This window comes from Osmia bicornis, chromosome 6 (genome assembly GCF_907164935.1).
Source record: "Osmia bicornis bicornis chromosome 6, iOsmBic2.1, whole genome shotgun sequence".
In the NCBI taxonomy this organism is placed as follows: domain Eukaryota; kingdom Metazoa; phylum Arthropoda; class Insecta; order Hymenoptera; family Megachilidae; genus Osmia; species Osmia bicornis.
Genome location: NC_060221.1, coordinates 10,547,564 through 10,566,550, shown reverse-complemented (window position 1 = coordinate 10,566,550; position 18,987 = coordinate 10,547,564). Strand labels below are relative to the sequence as shown.

Sequence of the window (18,987 nt, the reverse complement as noted above, 5' to 3'; positions counted from 1 at the left end):
ATTAGGAGAACCATGACACACGACTCAAGGATCATGCAAGCCGTACCAGATTAAGTTACGGCAATAGCAAAACTCAATAAGACTCTGGTTTCAAGGTGGTTGTATCGCGAAAATATAATTCAAAAGTCAGGTCATTGACAGATATGATAAATGAAGTAATCTTAGTTAACCCTTCCATTGCTATTGACGCCTATAGAAGTTCGACAAGTTAATTTGTCTTCTGCTATATTCAATAGCGCGATTATAATTGTCCAATAAGGGGTCAAAGAAATCTTTGTTCGTACCGTATTAATATCATGATGATGCACTAAACTCTCGTTTTATCACCAGTTAGGGAACTGTAGGTGCAGAACATACAATACATACTTGAAATCGGCAATATGAAAAGAAGACTCCAACCTTACGATACTTGACACGTGTGTGAAATTCCGAGTGGAGAGGAATTCACTGAACCGATAATAAAAAGAGTGGCAATATACTTTATTAAATCTATTTTTTTCAGTTCTATTTATTCGTGACAACATTTTTTGAAAATTTCGAAAATATTCCGCCGCTTATCTAAAACAAAAAAAACTTTTATTTTCTTATTAGAGCGTAAATTAACTGTTAAATCAGCAATAGTCATAACAATAGAACATAATCGTTGCTTCCAGAATTTTCGGCAAAATTTATCGTTATATCTTTCCTTTTAAGTTAGTTACAATACATATACCATCGGCGAACATTTAAATTACTTTATTATTATATTACTCGAAATCGACGTCGCTAAGTCCGCCATAAAACGCTCGACCGAATTACGACCAACGGTTCTGCGTATCGAAGATCTAGAAAAACGCAAATTGCTGTCGACGTCACCCGCGTACCTGTGGGTCGAGAAAAGGCCAAGTGCTAGGGCCCTCTGAATTTTGTCCCTTCCACTGGACACTGTCTTACATACCTCAAATTTTCCCCCCTTTTCATTTTTTCGCACCTCCCTCGTTCAAGGTTTCTTGTTTGAAAGCATTCGTTAAAAACGGCAGAACAACTTTAGTCGTCAAACAGAGTCGTCGAACAGATTAATAAATCTGACGAGTCCAAAATACATTAAAATTTCGAATAAATTCTATCTTCCGAGTCACATGTATACCAGGATTAAAGACAATATATATATCAACTCTTATAATTTGTTTATTCATTTGAGAGTTAATACCAATTACCATTAAGCTACCCAACCTCGCGTTAAACTAAACATGATGAATTAACACTAACCTTTTTGATCCCCCATAGTTGCGCTACTGGCTATAGGCGCTTTTGACGTGTAACTAACTTTTTAATAATAATAATAATAATAATAGTAGGTAACATTTATTCAAATATAGAAGAGGAAAAATCATTGATACAAAAAATGACAGTGATTAATTGTTGAACAGTAGAGTCTGAGTCAATCGTGACCCAAACTTATAAAATATATACAAGGATATTACCCTAAGGTTGAACGTATAATGTTTGAACGAAAGAATCTGATACATTGGAAAAATAATTTTTAAAGGTGCCGTGTAAAATTTTTAAAATAAAAATAACATGAAATACAAAATTAATAGAACGTCAGATACAATAAATATTACAAAAAGAAAAATATAAGAGTACACAAAAATAATTTATATAATTAATATAAGAATAAATAAAAATATACAACATACAAACGAAGAAAAAAATTTGCTAAGCATAAGATATTATTAACCAAGGGCGAAGACGGATTTATATTTTTACCGAGAGACTGGTATGACCAGTCCTCCTGCAGCGAATAAATTTAATTAAAAATAGACTGTTAATTTCATTGGAGACGTAGGTAAATATATCCAATAAACATCTCAAGACAATATGTAGCCATAACTGTCCGACAGGGGGGTCAAACAAATTTTTTCATACGTTATTAGTGTTACGTTCCCGTCTTCGTAAATTTCCTTATTTGGAATCAAATGCGTACACTTGGTATAGTTTGTCTTCTAGAATATTTAGGCGCGATCCCTCGGAACCTCGTAACGTCCATCCCCACCACTTCTTTTACTGTAATTTTTGAGGATAAAAAGGTTGGCAGCGAAGGCACATCGGATCTAATTAAAGTCAAGAAAGGGTTCAGTACGCGTCAATATGGTTCGCTTGCGGAAAGTCTCTGCAATGAAGAAACTCTGCAAGGTCAGGTGTTCAAGTCCCCTTCGAGCTACACTTGACCTGAGACTCCCTATGTTAGCCATACGTAAGTAGGTTCGCCTCCGTGTCTACTTTCTTAGACTCCAGTGTTATCTAACAATACTGAACAAGCCAACTAACACCATAACCTAAATAAAGTAATATTATCATCATGGTAATATTAAGTTTAATTTCCTTCATTTTTATTATCGTTATCTAAAATTTTCTGGAAGAAACAAGTTTTTAATTTCTTAGTAGGGGTCAGCTGACCCTTATGACTCCCCTGTAGTTGCACTACTGTTTCGACAGTTAAAAAGAAATAGGTTTTTAGTTCGTTAGTTCTCAATAGAATATTATATTTATAATATCCTTAAAACGTGTTGTGTTTTCATTACGAAATTATTTGGCATATTGTATGTTTATTATTTACAATATTATTTACAACTATAATTTTTATTCCCATTGTTTTTTAGTACCTATGAAAGTTAAATTCTACGTAGAACAACTCCAAAATCCTCACTGACCCACCGGGAATTTTCTCAAATTTCTAATAACCCGACCGTCCCTGTTAATGCCACTTTCGAGTTTTTGCTAAAAAACGTTTAATACTTACTACTGTCCCCACCGATCACAGAAGGTTCTATGAAAATATCGCAATCTAATTGGCCGCGCCTCACCTCAGCTCACACACACTCTCGGTAGTAACGTATGATTGGTTAAAGCAGTCATGTCACTACTTAAGATCGTGTAAAACTAGGGAGTTAGTTGATGTGTGCGTAATACCTCCTCTTGCCCCTGTGCCATCCCGTGAGACTTCTTGTGAGCGGAGAACAGTATTCCTCACTAATACAGCTACCAATATTCTTACACACATTTTTTCTAATCCTCCGACCACTATTCCTTCCAAACACCTCATTAAATCATCAAATTACGGCTTACGGAAATAAGCGAGGTTAGAAATGCATTGAGCCGTTGCAGCAGGCGCGGCAGGTGCGAGTGTCGCATGCTGATAAGCGAACGATTCTCAGGTCGAGGGCACGAAATTCATTCCTTCAGAAAGTTTCGACACGACAGGATTTGTGTCTCAAACTCGACAGCTGGCAACCGCTGCAATTATTGCATGTTGAAGTCCGACAGGACGTCTAGATAAAAAAAGAACTTGCAAAAAATGAAGCTGCAAAATTACATGAGACTTTCGTAATCGACGGAGAGACGCCGCGCCGTGCGGTTCTCGGTCAGTGAACGTAACGGTATTGAAGTACATACACGCGTTGATGTTTGTTCACACTGCTGATGATTAATTACGAATCTAGAAAAAGGAAAGTCGATATGACGCTATTGTTGGTAGTAGGTTAGATCAATAAGTTTATTTCTACAGATTATTTCTTTAATTTATTAAAATAACAATTACATCATTTTTTAACATTCGTTGCAATATTTTATAAGCTTATCATATACTCTTAGCAAAAGAAGTTTCCGCACAATGTAAAAAAAATAATGCAAGTTGAAAAGATTAAGTTGTTCAAAAGGCAGTATAAAAAATCGTGCATTTTAAAACACCAAATAAGAATTTGATAATATCCTATGAATTATTGATTTCGTTAATATTGTACCTTAACCCTAGAACGGGGGACCATACAGGGAGCCACAATTTTAATTGAATTTTGTATTTCATATTTTCATTTTCATTTTTTAAGTCTTACACGGTCTCTCTAAAAATTATTCTTCCAATATATGAAATTCTTTCGTTTAAAAATTATATATTTAATTTTCGATTAATATCCTTGGATATGTTTTGTAAGTATGAATCGCAATTGATCCAGATTCTGCTGTTGAAAGGTTAATATCATTTTATGTAGAATATTTCAAAGAATCGATTTATATAAACAAAAATACTAAGTTTCATTTGAAAAAATGTTATTGAACGGATTTTATTTGACGTTACAAATACGTATTAAAATACTTGGGTCGAAAATTGATTATTTGGAAAGATATTTTAGCGAAAGCCTACGTAATATAACTTTTAAAACAATTATAAACTTAATTTGTTACTAATTTAAAGGTTTAGTAAATTTGTAATACAGAATTATTATTTAAATCTTTTTTAAATTAATAATTTTTATTGTTACATCAAAGCCTTAATCTCTCCTTAAAATATCTTTTGAAATAATCAATTTTTCTCCCTAATACTTTAATATCGTTTGATACAGAATAACAAATTGCATCGAGTGACATTTAACAAAATATACAATTTCATTTAAAAAGCGAAACTGATCTTGACATTTTTAATCTGCATTTAACACATGCATCATATTCAAGACCACTTAATTTTTCCTAATGACAGTTTTTTTATTTTATACCATTTTAAACCTTCTTAAATTTAGTCCATTTGCATGAAACACTTTGTATAAGACTGTTGTTACGATCGTAATTTAGTTTGTATTTTTTCGCCTGTTTTTATGTTTATTCTAAACAAAATGTAAAAATATCTTACATAATATAATTACATATCATGATGAAGTTGAATCTAGTAATTATATGCTCTGCAAACGACGTGAAAGTTGTAAAAATCTTGCAAATATGTAAGGACACTGTTATGTTTGTAATTTGGTTACGAAATATTGCAGTCTGTTTGTTTTCTTTTTAAACCAGATAGAATTAATTATTAAACTTTATAGTATGAAAAATATTAAAAAATTGATGATATTCAGAAGCAGATTATAAAAGCAGTATGTATTTAACTATTCATTTAAAAGAATATAATTGTGAAAAGGAGATTGTTGTTGGTTTTTATCTTTCAAGAAGAGAAAGTTTTTCTTTCTTTCCGTTTACAAAAACCATCGACGTGCGTATTGCGTTTCTTTTTCGAGACACAAGTCAAGAGGGTGCAGCTGTGTTCCTTCTTGGCTTATTTAGACAATGAATAGGACCGATAGAGTCTATGGGTACGTGACGAATTCTTCGTCACTGACCTTTCTTAGTCTGACTGTTTCTTCCGAGCTGTACGGACGTGCCCTTCCAAGTGCTTAAATAAAGTTTTTATTTAAAAGTATTTTCTAATTTTTATTTTGTTTCACCACCTATTTCCAATAATTGTTTCTTATAGATAATTTGTAACCTTAAGGGCCAACAAGAGTGAATGGCACCTCTAGCGAAGTAGCAGGGAAGCATGCAAAAGTAATTCTCGTTTTTGGGACACGATATTCAGAGAAACGCATAATAATTATGATATTCATACTTGAGAGAAATATACCCATTGACTTATAGAGCACTTTTAGAAAAAAAATTGTAAACAACATTTAAAAAAAAAAACAGTTTTTATAAGGATTTAAAATTCAAATTGCAAAATCGTACTCTGTACACCGCTATACATATACACCCTTGCCCATAAGAGGTGCTATATTTATACTACAATAACGTAATTATTGTATTTTTTAATAAAAATTATATTTGTCGAACATTTGATTTCTATAAAAGGTATAAGATGCATAATACCTATATACAATTTTCACCACTAAATGATATAGACTTATTTAAATACTGTTTCTGGTCTATAAACTGCTTATATACTACTCGCTGCAATTTTGCGACAAGTTTGTGTAATGTTTCTTTCTTAATTTTTCCCCAATTTGTTTTTAACATTGTCCACAGCTGTTTCGCACTTTTTGGACACTTGGTCCTAACTATCCTGTCCATTTCATCTTACAACTTTTCAATTGGATTAAGTTCCAGTGATTGTAGGCGATACTGCATAATTTTCACTTCATTGCGTTCTTCTAATTACTTTAAATAACCCTCCAACTCCGAACCTAACCTTTTTTTTTCACGTGGGGGAAATCTTCGAAAGACGCCCCCAGCCCCCCTGGGGAGGAGCCGAGGGTAGTGCCGGAATTTTGCCGACTAAAACCCCCACGGTGACCTACACTGGGCGCTAGGAGGGGGCCCCGGGACCTCTTGCAAACATACCGGGATCCCCCCACCCATGGCGCGTTGGCACCCCTTGCTCGGGGAAGGGTCCAGCTTTGGCCCTCCCCCTACGTGCCAAACTCCGCCGCCATCGGGGGCCACACCCGATGACGGCACTCCTCGGGCCACGTGCAATAGGGACCGAGGCTCCAGCCCCGGCCCCCTGCGCACCAGCGGTTCCGCATAAACCTTGCGCGGCCGCGCGATCGGTGTTGAGGGATGGGCGGGTGCCCCTCCCCGGTCCTCCTCTTACGGGGGGAGACGAGTATCCCCCCCTAAAATCCTCTTCAGGGGGAGCAGGTGCTCCTCCCATCCTCTTCTCCTCGTTGGGGACGGTGGGCCTGGTATGTAACATCTTCACGGCCCACCGCCCCATCTCCCTCAGCTGACGCTGTCAGGGGGTCTTCCCCGACGACGCTCCCGCCTTCTTTTGCCGGCCGCATCAGCTCTCTCCCGACCCCGCTCTGCTTCCTCCTTCAGGGCGATGACCGACTCGCAGTAATCCGTCACCGCCCTCCACTGATTCTCGCCGGCGAGCATCTCTTTGACAAGTGCCGCCGGCGAGAGATCACCCCCAACTTCACACCGCAGGGCGTGACGGACCCGCGCAAACGCTGGACAGTGCTCCAGGGTATGTTGCGCGGTGTCCCGCCCCGCCCCGCCCCGCAGTGATGGCACGCTGCCGTTTCCTCCTTCTGGATCCAGTGCAGGAACTCACCGAAACAACCGTGTCCGGTGAGCACCTGTGTGATCCTAAACGTGAGCCTTCCGTGGCCGCGGGCCCTCCTTTTCTTGAGCACTGGCAGGACCGCCCCGGCTACGCGCTGGGCGGTGGCGCCGCTCTCGACGAGGTCGCGTCGCCACCGACCCAGGGCTCTCTGCCGGGCCTGGCGCCTAATCCTAGTGACAGCTTCGGTCATCTCTTCTGGCGGGGTCCCGTCCAGACGAAGGGCACGCAGACGCCAGAAGACTTTGGCTTCACCCTCCGCCTGGAACTTGAAGGGGACAACTCCCGCCAGGGTCATTGCCGCCTCGTAGCGGATCGCGCGGTAACCTCTAATCACCCTGATGACTATCCTCCTCTCAGCCCGGCGCAGCAGTTGCTGGCTGCGCCCGAAATCCATCAGGGCGTTCGCCCATATGGGCGCACCATAAAGGGCCATGCTCCACACGATCCCCACGTAGAGACGGCGAACCTTCTCGGTGGGCCCCCCGATATTGGGCAATAGACGGGCAATCGCGTTGCTTGCCCTGTCTAGTCGGGGGGCCAGACGACTGAAGTGCTCCTCGAAGCGCCAGTGGCTGTCCAAGTGGAGGCCCAAGTACCTGTGGCCCTTCCCCACCTGGACGTCGACTCCACTCACACGGACCACCGACTAAGGCGGTGGCGCAACCCCACGCCGAGGCGAGTAAAACCACATCGCCTCGGTTTTGTGGGGAGCTAGCTGAAGCCCCAGCCGCTGGATCCCCGCGGCAACAGCAGCGACGCCAATATCGGTGAGGCGGCTAGTCCTTTTCCACCCCCGACCGACGACCAACACTTGCGTATCATCCGCGAAGCATGTGAGACTCACACCGGTTGGGAGCTCGACCCGCAAGACCGGGTCGTACCCCAGGTTCCAAAGTGTGGGACCTTTCGCAGAACCCTGGGGCACGCCACAGTCCACGTCCCCCTCGTGCATCTGGCCATCCCGGCCCCTGTACACTATCTTCTTGTCCCGGAGGTAGTCACCGACACTCCTCCTCATGTAAGGGGGCGCCTTGAGGCGTATCAGCGCCCCCCTTATCGTCCCGTGAGGCAGGGTGTTGAAGGCGTTGACGATCTCTACACTAACGCCCAACGCCACTCTGCCCCGGGACGTGGCCGAGTCGCAGCGGGATCGCATCGACTGGATTGCGTGGATTGTGGTGCGCCCCCGTCTGAAGCAATATTGCGAATCGGCCAAGTCGGGACCCTCCTGGGACAGGTGCTGGACGAGGCGGGATACCAGGATCCGCTCGAACAACTTCCCCACCTCGTCCAATAGCACGATGGGCCGGTAGGCCGAGGGACTGTCGGCGGGTCGCCCATCCTTCCGGATAAGGACTAGCCGCCCTGTCTTCCACTGTTGTGGAAAAACTCCTTCTTTAATGCAGGCGCTGAAGAGGCGTCTCAGTCTCGAACCGAGGACGCGTAGAGACTTCACCCAGGCACGGCCGGGGACGCCGTCGGGACCCGGAGCAATGTTTCGGGCCCCCATGCGTTTAATCGCACCGGCCAGCTCCTCCTCCGTGACCCCCAGTTCGTCGGACCAAACCACCTCCTCGTAGTCCGGCGGGGGGCGGGTGTGTTCCCTCTCTCGTGGGAACAAAGTGTCGACTACCTGCCCCAAAAACTGGGGGTCGAGGCTCTCCGTGACTGGGGGCGCGCAGGGCCTAAGCTTGCCCATCGCCTTTTTGTATGGGCACCCCCATCGCCCTCCTTTCTGAACTTAACCTAACCTAACCTAAGCTAACTTTTCTTTTTACCCTTTCTCAGCGAAATCAGCCGACAGCACGTGAAGGTGAGGAAATGAAAGGTGGATTTCCCAGTGTTAGATAGCTCCCTTTGCTCCCTTAACTCGACGTTCCACTCACTAACGTCTGCTCATCCTTCGCCCCACTCTTATCATTTTTCGCGATGGTTAGGTTAGGTTAGGGTTAGGGCTAGGGTTAGGGTTAGGTTATGTTTCTTTTTCTTCAATTCAAAAGGTTTAAGCGCCATCTTCTTGAAGAGAATCCCCCCCCCCCCCAAGTGAAAAAGATCTGTTTTCGCGATTTTCTATATCTTGGCACGTGGAACTTTCCCAACGTTTACACTTTATATTTACGTCATCCCTACCCTTATACATATATGTATGAAATTTGAACACAATAGGAGTGTGGGACTATTCCCGAGATTAGCCAAATATAAAAATAACTAGAAAATAAAACCTTAATACACAGTCTTATCGAAATATGATTTCTAAAACAATAAAATACTAAACATAAAAGCATATAAAAATAAACTTTAAAAATTACAATTTCATTCGGTTCCCAACCAACGTTGAAACAGCTCAACTTCCACCTTTGTTTAATTTATTTGATTTTACTCTGTTTTATTTTTGCCAATCAACGGCAGTTTGATTAAACTTTAACAATTTAACTTTCCTATTATATTATATGTATTTTGAAAGTACCATAAAGTTTTAACTTCCTGAGTTTTTTTATTAATGCTCCAGATGAGCTGCAATTGCCCATTAACCCCGTCGACTGGTCCGACTTTAGCATCAACATGTGGTGGTTCATCTTTTATGCTCTTCATGGGTCTTCTAGAAGTGTTTCTTCGTAGCCAATGCGACCTCGAGGACCCGTGCAACAGACCTCTACCACCTGCCAGTGTTAACTCCAGGTAAGATTACAAAATACATAATTTATTTCTCTTTAAATTATCTACAAGTCGAGGAAATTGCAATTTGTTTTAAAACGGTAAAAAAAGAAATCAATAATATTAATTTTTTCTTCGATGGGAGTTAAAAATTTTATACTGTGCTTTAAATACATATTATTTTTTACATTATACATTACTTTCACTGTATGACTAGGACGAATTAAGATGTCTATACTTGCCGTCACCAGAGTTCAAAACTAAACCGCGCAGATTGGAAGATGGTGGGAGAACTTAGCGAGCCTCGAAACTCCCACTCCGCTAATCGAGTTTAATATACCGGGTGACACAATAGTACGGTTGAATAGGAAGAATACAGAATGATACACATGAGTAAAAAATCGTTATACCCGTTATACGCTCCAAATTATGCTGTTTGGCGTGGGTGCAGCGCTATGCGCAAGTGTAGGGAAGTGGGAGTATAGCCAATCAGAGCGACGATGCATACGAAAGAACGAAAAACTGGTCTTTTCGCAGTTATGGACACTGGTGACGGCAAGTATAGAAGCCGGGACTATCGAATCTTCGAGGGCCCGCTCGGTTGACAAACTTGGCTCAAAAATTAAGATTTATCCTAAATAAAATTTAATAATATTTATATCGCACCTCTGTGTGTTGGTGTGTTGGTGATTACGTTTTTGAACGAGTGGAACAAGAGCCGTTCAGTGACTATCCTTCTTCTAACAGTCAGTGGACTTTGTCACTTTTGAAACTGAAATTATGGCACCTGCGAAGAAATACACGTAAGGGATGTTCTAGTTCAGTTCTAAATCCAGTCTGTTGCTCATCATGCGTGTTCACTAGCCGGGAAATGAGGGTAAGGTCCGAGAATGACTGTACCACAGGTTTCAGTTTTTCTACGTTTATTGTACATGAACACACCGGGACGCACACCACATACGAGCAATCACGATCACACACGGTACGCACACGAACGGTTAACACACAATACGAGATAGACGAATCTGACCGGGAACACGAGATACCGACGCGATAAAACATCGATAAAGCGACGGTGTAAGGACGCGGTCTTTGGTAATTCGGAACCTTCAATTTGCTGCGCGGGCGATCGGTAACACGGGTGGTTAAGTAATGAATCGCGAGAGCTTAGCGATCTCCAGAATTCGGCTAATGTAAGCCGTTACGGATATTGTGACGTCATGACCCAATTAGCTTTCACCACTTGTTCCGATCATCAACAATACCCAATAAGCGGCTTAGCTAATTCGATTAGAATTAACGGCGTCGCGGTGTCTCCCGATCTTTCCAGAATGCCGAGAGAAAGAGTTTCCGGTGTTCGCATGCTGGAAAGAGAGCGCACGACTCAACGTAAACACGGGGCGACGCGACGGTTGGATTTAGGGATCGCCGGCTCTCTCTTACTCCGATACTAAACAATGCGGAATATCGTCACACCGGGGAACATCATGTTTACTTGGGCTGTTCGCATCCATGGCAACCAGGCAAACTTCTGGATTGCAAGGAACTGACAACCACTGTTACCCCAATAGTGTCTCCAATAGACAATGGCAACGATTCTCTTCTTGATAAAATCAGTGCAATTTTAGACTCCAGATTGGACAAGCTTGAAAACGAGCTAAAGGTTCTTCAATCAAGTTTTGAGATTTTAAATTGCACTTTGGGTAATATTAACACCAAAGTAAACGATTTAAAAGTAACCATAAACAACTTAGAAGAAAATATCATTGAAAAAATAATGGAAAGGAACAGAAGATCACATAATCTCATTATTTTCAACGTTCTTGAGAAGAATTCCACCTCTGATATATCGATCTGTAAAGCCATTTTTCGTGAGATTCAACCGGAAACATACAACGCTGACCTACACATTAAGCGGATTGGCAGAAATTTTTCCGGCGACAAACCCAGATCGATTTGTGTCACTTTTAAATCTTCGGAGATACCTCTATTTATCTTGAAGAACAAATCAAAATATCAGGGGCTGGCCAGTATCAAGCAAGATCAAACGGTGAAACAGCGTGCGTTCTTGAATAATTTAAGAACAGAATTGCGTGAGATGAATGATGCTTCTAAGACAATCCATTACATTCGTGGTGTTCCTAGAATTGTCTCCGTTACTCGTAATCCAAAAAACGCCGACTCAGCCCAATAGTGTATTATCAAAATGTAAGAGGACTTCGTACCAAGATACACATACAGGATCTGCAACGAGAAATAGCGTGTTATAACTTGCCTCACGTTACGTGGAACGGTCAATATCGTTCGATCAATATTGATCCTGGCGCTAGTCAAAGTGTAGCGACATCCCTTGAATATTTAATCGATAACTTAAACCTTTTTGGCTTACAATTAGCCCAAAAAAATCAAATTTATAATCATTGTGGGTCCTCCCTTGACTTGTGCTTTACCAATGACAACCTAGCTGAAATTATCTTATCAGACAGCCCTTTACTTCATTGCGACCTATATCACCCTGCCTTGCTCATTATAGATATATAGTAACTTATAGATATAACTTCAATCGAGGCAACTACACTGGAGTATGCAGCTACTTAAATTCCATTGCTTGGGATGATGCTCGGAAGGATCTAAATTTTGATGATGCAGTCCACACTTTATACTATCATTTATACTACGCAATAGATCTTTACATACCCAAAACTCATGTTAGGTATTCTACATTTCCCAAATGGTTTTCCCCACAACCTGTTAGGCTTATTCGCAAGAAAAAACGTGCTCACCGAGTTTATAAACAAACCAATTTGTACGAAGATTACCTTCTTTTCTCCAAACTTCGTGTGGAGTGCAAACCTTGTCTGAAAATTGTCATGGGTCATATATACGCAACACTGAAAGATTAATGCACACCTGCAATAATATTAAGCCTTTTTGGAGTTATGTAAACAGTCAACGCAGGACCTTCAGCCTTCCCACCGACACGTATTTTAACAATGTTAGGGCAAACGACGCTCAATCGATTGCAAATCTTTTCGCATCGTACTTCGGATCAGTCTGTGTTTCTCATTGTCAGACTCACGTTTCGACTGATTTCAATTATGACCAGTGCACTCATATTTCTACTTTAAATATTAATATAAGTGATATTTTTACTAAACTTAATGAGCTACAAACTTCCAAGCATCCGAGAATTGACGGGATTCCTCCAATTCTCTTTAAATCTTGCAGCTACATCTTATCGCGTGCATTATGGATCATTCTTAATATCTCGTTATCAAGCGGGTCATTTCCGAGAGCCTGGAAAACAAGTCTAATCACGCCTATTTTTAAATCTGGTGACTCGGCCAATATTAGAAATGATCGACCAATTTACATTATTGACGTTATTCTAAAGTTATTCGAAAGTTTAATTATTGATCATCTTACTCCTTCTATCACAAATTTGATTTGCAGCGAACAACATGGATTTATGCGTGCATCATCTACCTTAACAAACATCGCTACTTACTGTCAATTTGTATCTACCTGCTTTGATCGAAATAGTGAAGTAGATACCTTCTATACTGATTCCAACAAAGCTTTCGACACTGTATCTCATAGTATTCTCTTATCGAAGCTATCCTCATTAGGTTTCTGTAATCCTTTGCTGTCATGGATTGCAAGTTATTTGAGTGACCGTAAGCAGATTGTTCGTGTGGTAAACCAGTACTCTTTCCCAATTGATGCTATATCAGGTATTCCTCAAGGATCGCATCTGGGGCCTCTACTCTTTAACTTATTTATCAATGATATAACCACAGTATTTCGGTATAACAAGTTTTTGTTATTTGCCGATGATCTAAAAATATTTCAGGAGATTACTTGTAGCTATGATTCTATTCTCTTGCAAAACGATCTCCGAAACCTTGAACATTGGTGTAAAATTAATTGCATGTTCCTAAACTTTGACAAATGTTATTCAATGAGATCATCGCGGAGGCTTTGTGAGATTGAGTTCGACTACAAACTTGGCAACACAACCTTATCTCTAGTGACGGAGATTCGGAACTTGGGCGTTTACTACACACCGCTTTTGGACTTTTTTGCTCATTATAAACGCATTGTTAGCGGTGCCTATAAAACCTTAAGTTTTGTAAAGCGGTGTACAGTAAATTTCACGAACTCCCGCACTATCTGACTGTTATACTGCACATTAGTGAGACCACAGATGAAATATGTCTCGGTAATCTGGTCGCCCAATCAAATTAAATATGTGCAATTAATTGAGAGAGTGCAACATAAGTTTCTCAGATACGCGGCCTTTAAGTCAGGTAAGGCAATAGCGTTTACAGATCACGATTACAACCCAATGATGATCGAACTCAATCTCAAGTCGCTCGAATCTCGAAGGACCGCAGCAGATCTACTTTTCCTATTTAAACTTATCAAAGGTATTATCTATTGCCCACAACTTCTCGAGCTGATAAATTTCTATGCAGCAATGAGAACAGTTAGATCTTTGCAAATTTTTCACCCGCATCGCTATACATCTGGTTTTTCTGCACATGATCCCGTAAATCGCATGTGTTGCATAGCAAACTCCTTTTGTATACACTTAGATTTTTTTGCAATTAACGTAACTTCATCTAGAAATTCAATCGAAAAACTTCTACCAGACTAGGTTATGCGATTCGTCACTGTTGAATTTTGATTGAACAAAACTATGGATCTCTTTATATATTAATACTGTATTTTTGGATTTACATTCGTATCGCCTTTCTACGCAGTAAAACCGGAATACAATAAGACGCCACGCATCCCGCGCTTTCTTCAATTTGTTAAGGAAAATAGTATTAATTTTAAAAGACACTAGAAACGTCTATGTTATATTGCGCACGCGTTAAAGCGAGAGAGGGAGACCGCTTGAGCGTGGCGAATCTAACGAATTGATACTCACAAGTAAACCTACCCAAGTGTTACACTCCGATTTTGATGAGCTTTGAATATTTTGTAGTCTAGGTCAAAATAAGAAACACGTATTTTTTTATACGTGCCCATACGGCCATTAAAGGGGTGAAACACCCTCTTGAAAAAAATCAGTTTTTATATTTCTGAGCTAATACCGCCGAAATGGTAAAAAATATAAAAAAACGTTTCAAACAAAAGATTTATTATGTTTAATGTACTTTATAACAGTATACTCCGATTTTTTCAAAATTCTCACCCCCTCCCTCAATTTAAAAAATTTTTTTAATTTATCTTATAGCAAAGCGGATAGTATATTTAATGACAAATTCAAACATATATGATAGAGTTGTATTCCAAAAACAAATTTTTCTGAAATAAGCTAAATATACTTCTATATCACTATACGCCCGTTCCATTCGTATCCGTATCTCGTTATCAGTAGCTATTACTACGTTTATTTTTTAAATGTCTTTTTCTTACATAAATATGTTCTAAACTTATGATCCTATGTCTTTTATACATATATACATATGTACTTTACATGTATATTTTATACATACATATGTGTACTTTTAAATTTCATTAAATATATAATCTTTTTATTTGCTTTTTGTATTATTATGTTTTTGATCTGTGGTTGATCAAAAGTTTTACATAGTAAATTCAAAATATTTCTTGGATTCATGGACATGGCAGTACACACCAGGCCCTCCAAACTCCCGTATTTAATGCTGTAACTAAAATTAGTGTTACGCCTCACTACCAGGATCGCTGGTGTCGCTACAAACACATATAAATGATATCGGTGAGGTACACACACAAGCACATGGTCCCTACATACGTGTGCATGGTCTTACTTATTCAAAACTTTGAAAAATAAAAATAAAGGAAAGGAAAATATTACAACAATATATGTATAGTAATGGAAATATATTAAATTTTTCCTAAAATATAATAAATATATATATATCAATAATAATATACAATAACATGCAATCGAAAATCACGTTCTCCACTCCTCTGGTGCAGTCAGGTTTAACTATAACAACAAAATTATATAATATTATACATACACTTCATGTAAAAAGTATTATTATATATGCTTAGTGTATTAATACCATGTTAATGGTTTTATACATATATTGTATATGTAAACTGAACACTTACAATTTTCCTCTTTTTCTTCTTTTCATTTGCATGCAGGTGTCTTGTTGCTCTATTTTAATAGAGGTAGTCTCTGACACTGTAATAAATATTTTCATTAACAATTATTTACATATGCTATAAAAAGTATACATAAGAGTAATTACCAAGTAAGTTCAGTGTTGGAACTGCTGATGTTGTTAATCTTTTCCTCATGAAGTATTTTTCTTTAAAGTATCTACTACAGATCACTCAGAATTTCTTTGGGTTGTCACATACTTCCACCCACTGTGCCATCCTCTTCTTATCCTTTCTCTCTAAGGGGAAGGAGAACATCCTGCTGTTTTCGTTAATACACCCTCTGATGATGCATAGTTTCTTCCTCTTTCTTTAAAGATACATTTTAATAATTAAAATTAAATATATTACTAAAATAGCAATGTAAACAGTTATGTTTTCAGTAACAATTTTAAAACATTCTGTACTTACTTAATTTCTAGCTTCTCCTCCTGTTACTGCATCTCATCAGCAGAAGTTATTGACAAACCTAAACACCTAGAAAAAACTTTAAAAAATATCTTTTTCAATAATCATAATAGTCATAATAATAATAGCAATAGTAATAATAATAGTAATAATTATAATAACGGAATTCACGAACCTGGAAATTCAATCACCTACGCTGCCACCATCACACCATGTGCAACCATGTGCGCCATATTTCTTTTGTCTCTTTAAATTTTGAAACAATTGAAAAACGCGGCGACAAATTTCGCGGGAACATGACGTCACGATATCTTTAGTTGTGTGTTAAAATCAGTGATACAAGCTATGCATGTAGAGAAGTGACATCAGCGCCTCCTGGTAGTGAGGCGTAAACCTAAAATTTGCATAAAAATCACAAGAGTGGAGCTTAGAGGGCCTGGTACACACTCGCCGAAGTCACTTGTTTATGTTCCCGTTTCCTTTGACTCGTGCTAGGAGACCGCGGCTAGACCGAGCGCACGAATGGAATTCACGCATAGTGATATAGAGGTATATAATTTAGCTTATTTCAGAAAAATTTGTTTTTGGAATACAACTCTATCATATATGTTTGAATTTGTCATTAAATATACTATCCGCTTTGCTATAAGATAAATTTAAAAAATTTTTTAAATTGAGGGAGGGGGTGAGAATTTTGAAAAAAATGATATTTAAAAAAAATCGGAGTACACTGTTATAAAGTACATTAAACATAATAAATCTTTTGTTTGAAACTTTTTTTAATATTTTTTACCATTTCGGCGGTATTAGCTCAGAAATATAAAAACTGATTTTTTTCAAGAGGGTGTTTCACCCCTTTAATGGCCGTATGGGCACGTATAAAAAAATACGTGTTTCTTATTTTGACCTAGACTACAAAATATTCAAAGCTCATCAAAATCGGAGTGTAACACTTGGGTAGGTTTACTTGTCAGATACTAGGTGACCGAATTTCTTACATCGAAAGCACTTCACTTTCGAGCTATCGTCACTTTTATTGTCCGCTGCTTTGTTCTGATTCTTTCTTCCGTGATTTGACTTCACGTATTTCCCGGCGATCATGGCATTTGGCACAACATCACGCGCTTCGTTCTTACGAGCATCGTTTTCTTCGATTATCTTAAATTCGTAAGGCATCAGGAGGCGGCAACTCGTCACGTGATACGATTAAACCTCTTTCTTTGAAAAAAATTCTAAACAATCCGCGTTTAAAACCCATCTCAATTTTCCATCTGATCTTCGATTCTTCCGCACATGTTCGATAAATTCTTCCTGTTCCCTATTCGAGCGCATAATCTTCTAAAAACGTCGCCGAAGCAACGAAACGTGTCGGAAATACCGGAAGAATCTCAGCGAACCAATAAACTTCCTTGAGCAACGACCCGTTCGCCTTCTAGAACGACATCGTCGCTAAACATGGTCTTAATTGTCGCGGACACGGTTCACATAACAACGTCGTCGTAAAAAAGTGTTCCGTTGCTTCTCTTGGAAAGTGAGCATCCATGCATGCCTTATCCGTGAAATTGTTGCGTGTGTGTATCCACGCGTAATAGCCCATGTTCCATTGTTCCAATAATTCTCTGCCGTTGCATCACATCAGGCTGGTGCATCTGCACTTACACTTATGCCGGATGCAGTCTGAAGCAACCGCATCGGCTATTAAACCTTTTGTTACGATGCACTTTGACTGAAAATCATACACCTCATGTACGAGTCATTAATTTAATTATTCGTCACTTAACACGGTAATTAGCATGGAGATCATCGGGGACTGGCACAGAAAGTTAACCATACTTGAATAAGGAAAAGATAAGAATGTACGGGTACTCGAAAATTCGGGTTGGGATCTGGCTGGAAACTTTTTTTGTGTTCGAGCAGGACTCTAAAAATTTGTTCGGATACTCGTAATTTCAGGGCCCTGAGCAACTCAGGATTCAAACTCTCTTCGGAACCTGAGCTCAACTTGAAATCCGAAACTCAATTATCTCCGATTATACACGATAACATATGAAAACACTTTCAGGATATTCGGGTCCTGAGATGATGGGTACCCGAACTGTATGTACCGGACAACCTTTCCGAATCCCGAGCGAAACTGAGTGAGTCGAATCGAATCGGTCCTGAACTCGGTCATTATCTAACCTAAACTCGGGGTTCGAGTACCCGAATTTTTGGGTACCCGCATACCCCCAGTAAAAGGAAAATATTACTTTAAATAGAACTATTATTATAGTAACAATGTAAGGTAGTAAATTGAAAAGTTAAAATTTGAAACCTTAAAGTATTCCTTTTTTTATTATTAATTATTCGAATGTACAAAATTTAAGACATCAATCACCAATAACCTCCATGGCGGCCAATTTGTTAATTTCAAGGAATTCAAGTCGATAAATTAAAGTAAAAAAGATCGAAACACAATGATATTCATCTTTATGGGACAGCTATTAAAAGTTTCATCAGTTCCGCCGTGTTAAATATGCAGTTGACGAAACTCGCGATAAAAGACACTCGCCGTTCAGGCTCATATTTCAGCACATAAAAGTAAGTTGTCGTCCCTCAACGAGGCAAGTGTACATTTCACAGAGTGCATACGGTTGTATGCACCTCGTGGCATTCAAAATACCATTACCACTTGGTGTGAGCTTCCCCAACGAACTCCTGAGAAATCCACCTTTCGCTTGCCTTTACCTAGGACTTCTCTAACCCAGTTTCTAATTCGCAACATGCTTGTATTAAATAGTTGCATATCTAATGAATGGTTTCGAAATATGCACACTGTTACACTATTTGAGATTTTTTTGTCCTTATTATCCAGTATTTTTGAACTTGATAGTGTACGATATACATATGTA

General features: G+C 39.4%; 1 protein-coding gene and 1 long non-coding RNA gene across 3 annotated transcripts in view; one reads left to right on the top strand and one right to left on the bottom strand.

Moving 5' to 3' along the window:
• The window catches only part of LOC114880798 (glucose dehydrogenase [FAD, quinone]), a 73,396-nt gene that overhangs the window by 17,973 nt on the left and 36,436 nt on the right, over positions 1–18,987 (top strand). The window contains exon 2 of the mRNA XM_046286105.1: positions 9,375–9,544. Within this exon, the coding sequence (XP_046142061.1) occupies positions 9,375–9,544 (170 nt within the window). The remainder of the gene's footprint in view (positions 1–9,374; positions 9,545–18,987) is intronic.
• Positions 15,671–16,496, bottom strand: LOC123987863. Of its 2 annotated transcripts, XR_006829501.1 has the most exons (4): positions 16,272–16,496; positions 16,100–16,175; positions 15,778–15,998; positions 15,671–15,710 (listed from the first exon to the last, which is right to left on the bottom strand). It is a non-coding gene; the product is annotated as an uncharacterized LOC123987863 (long non-coding RNA). The 2 variants fall into 2 exon arrangements; XR_006829500.1 differs by having other exon boundaries at positions 15,692–15,998.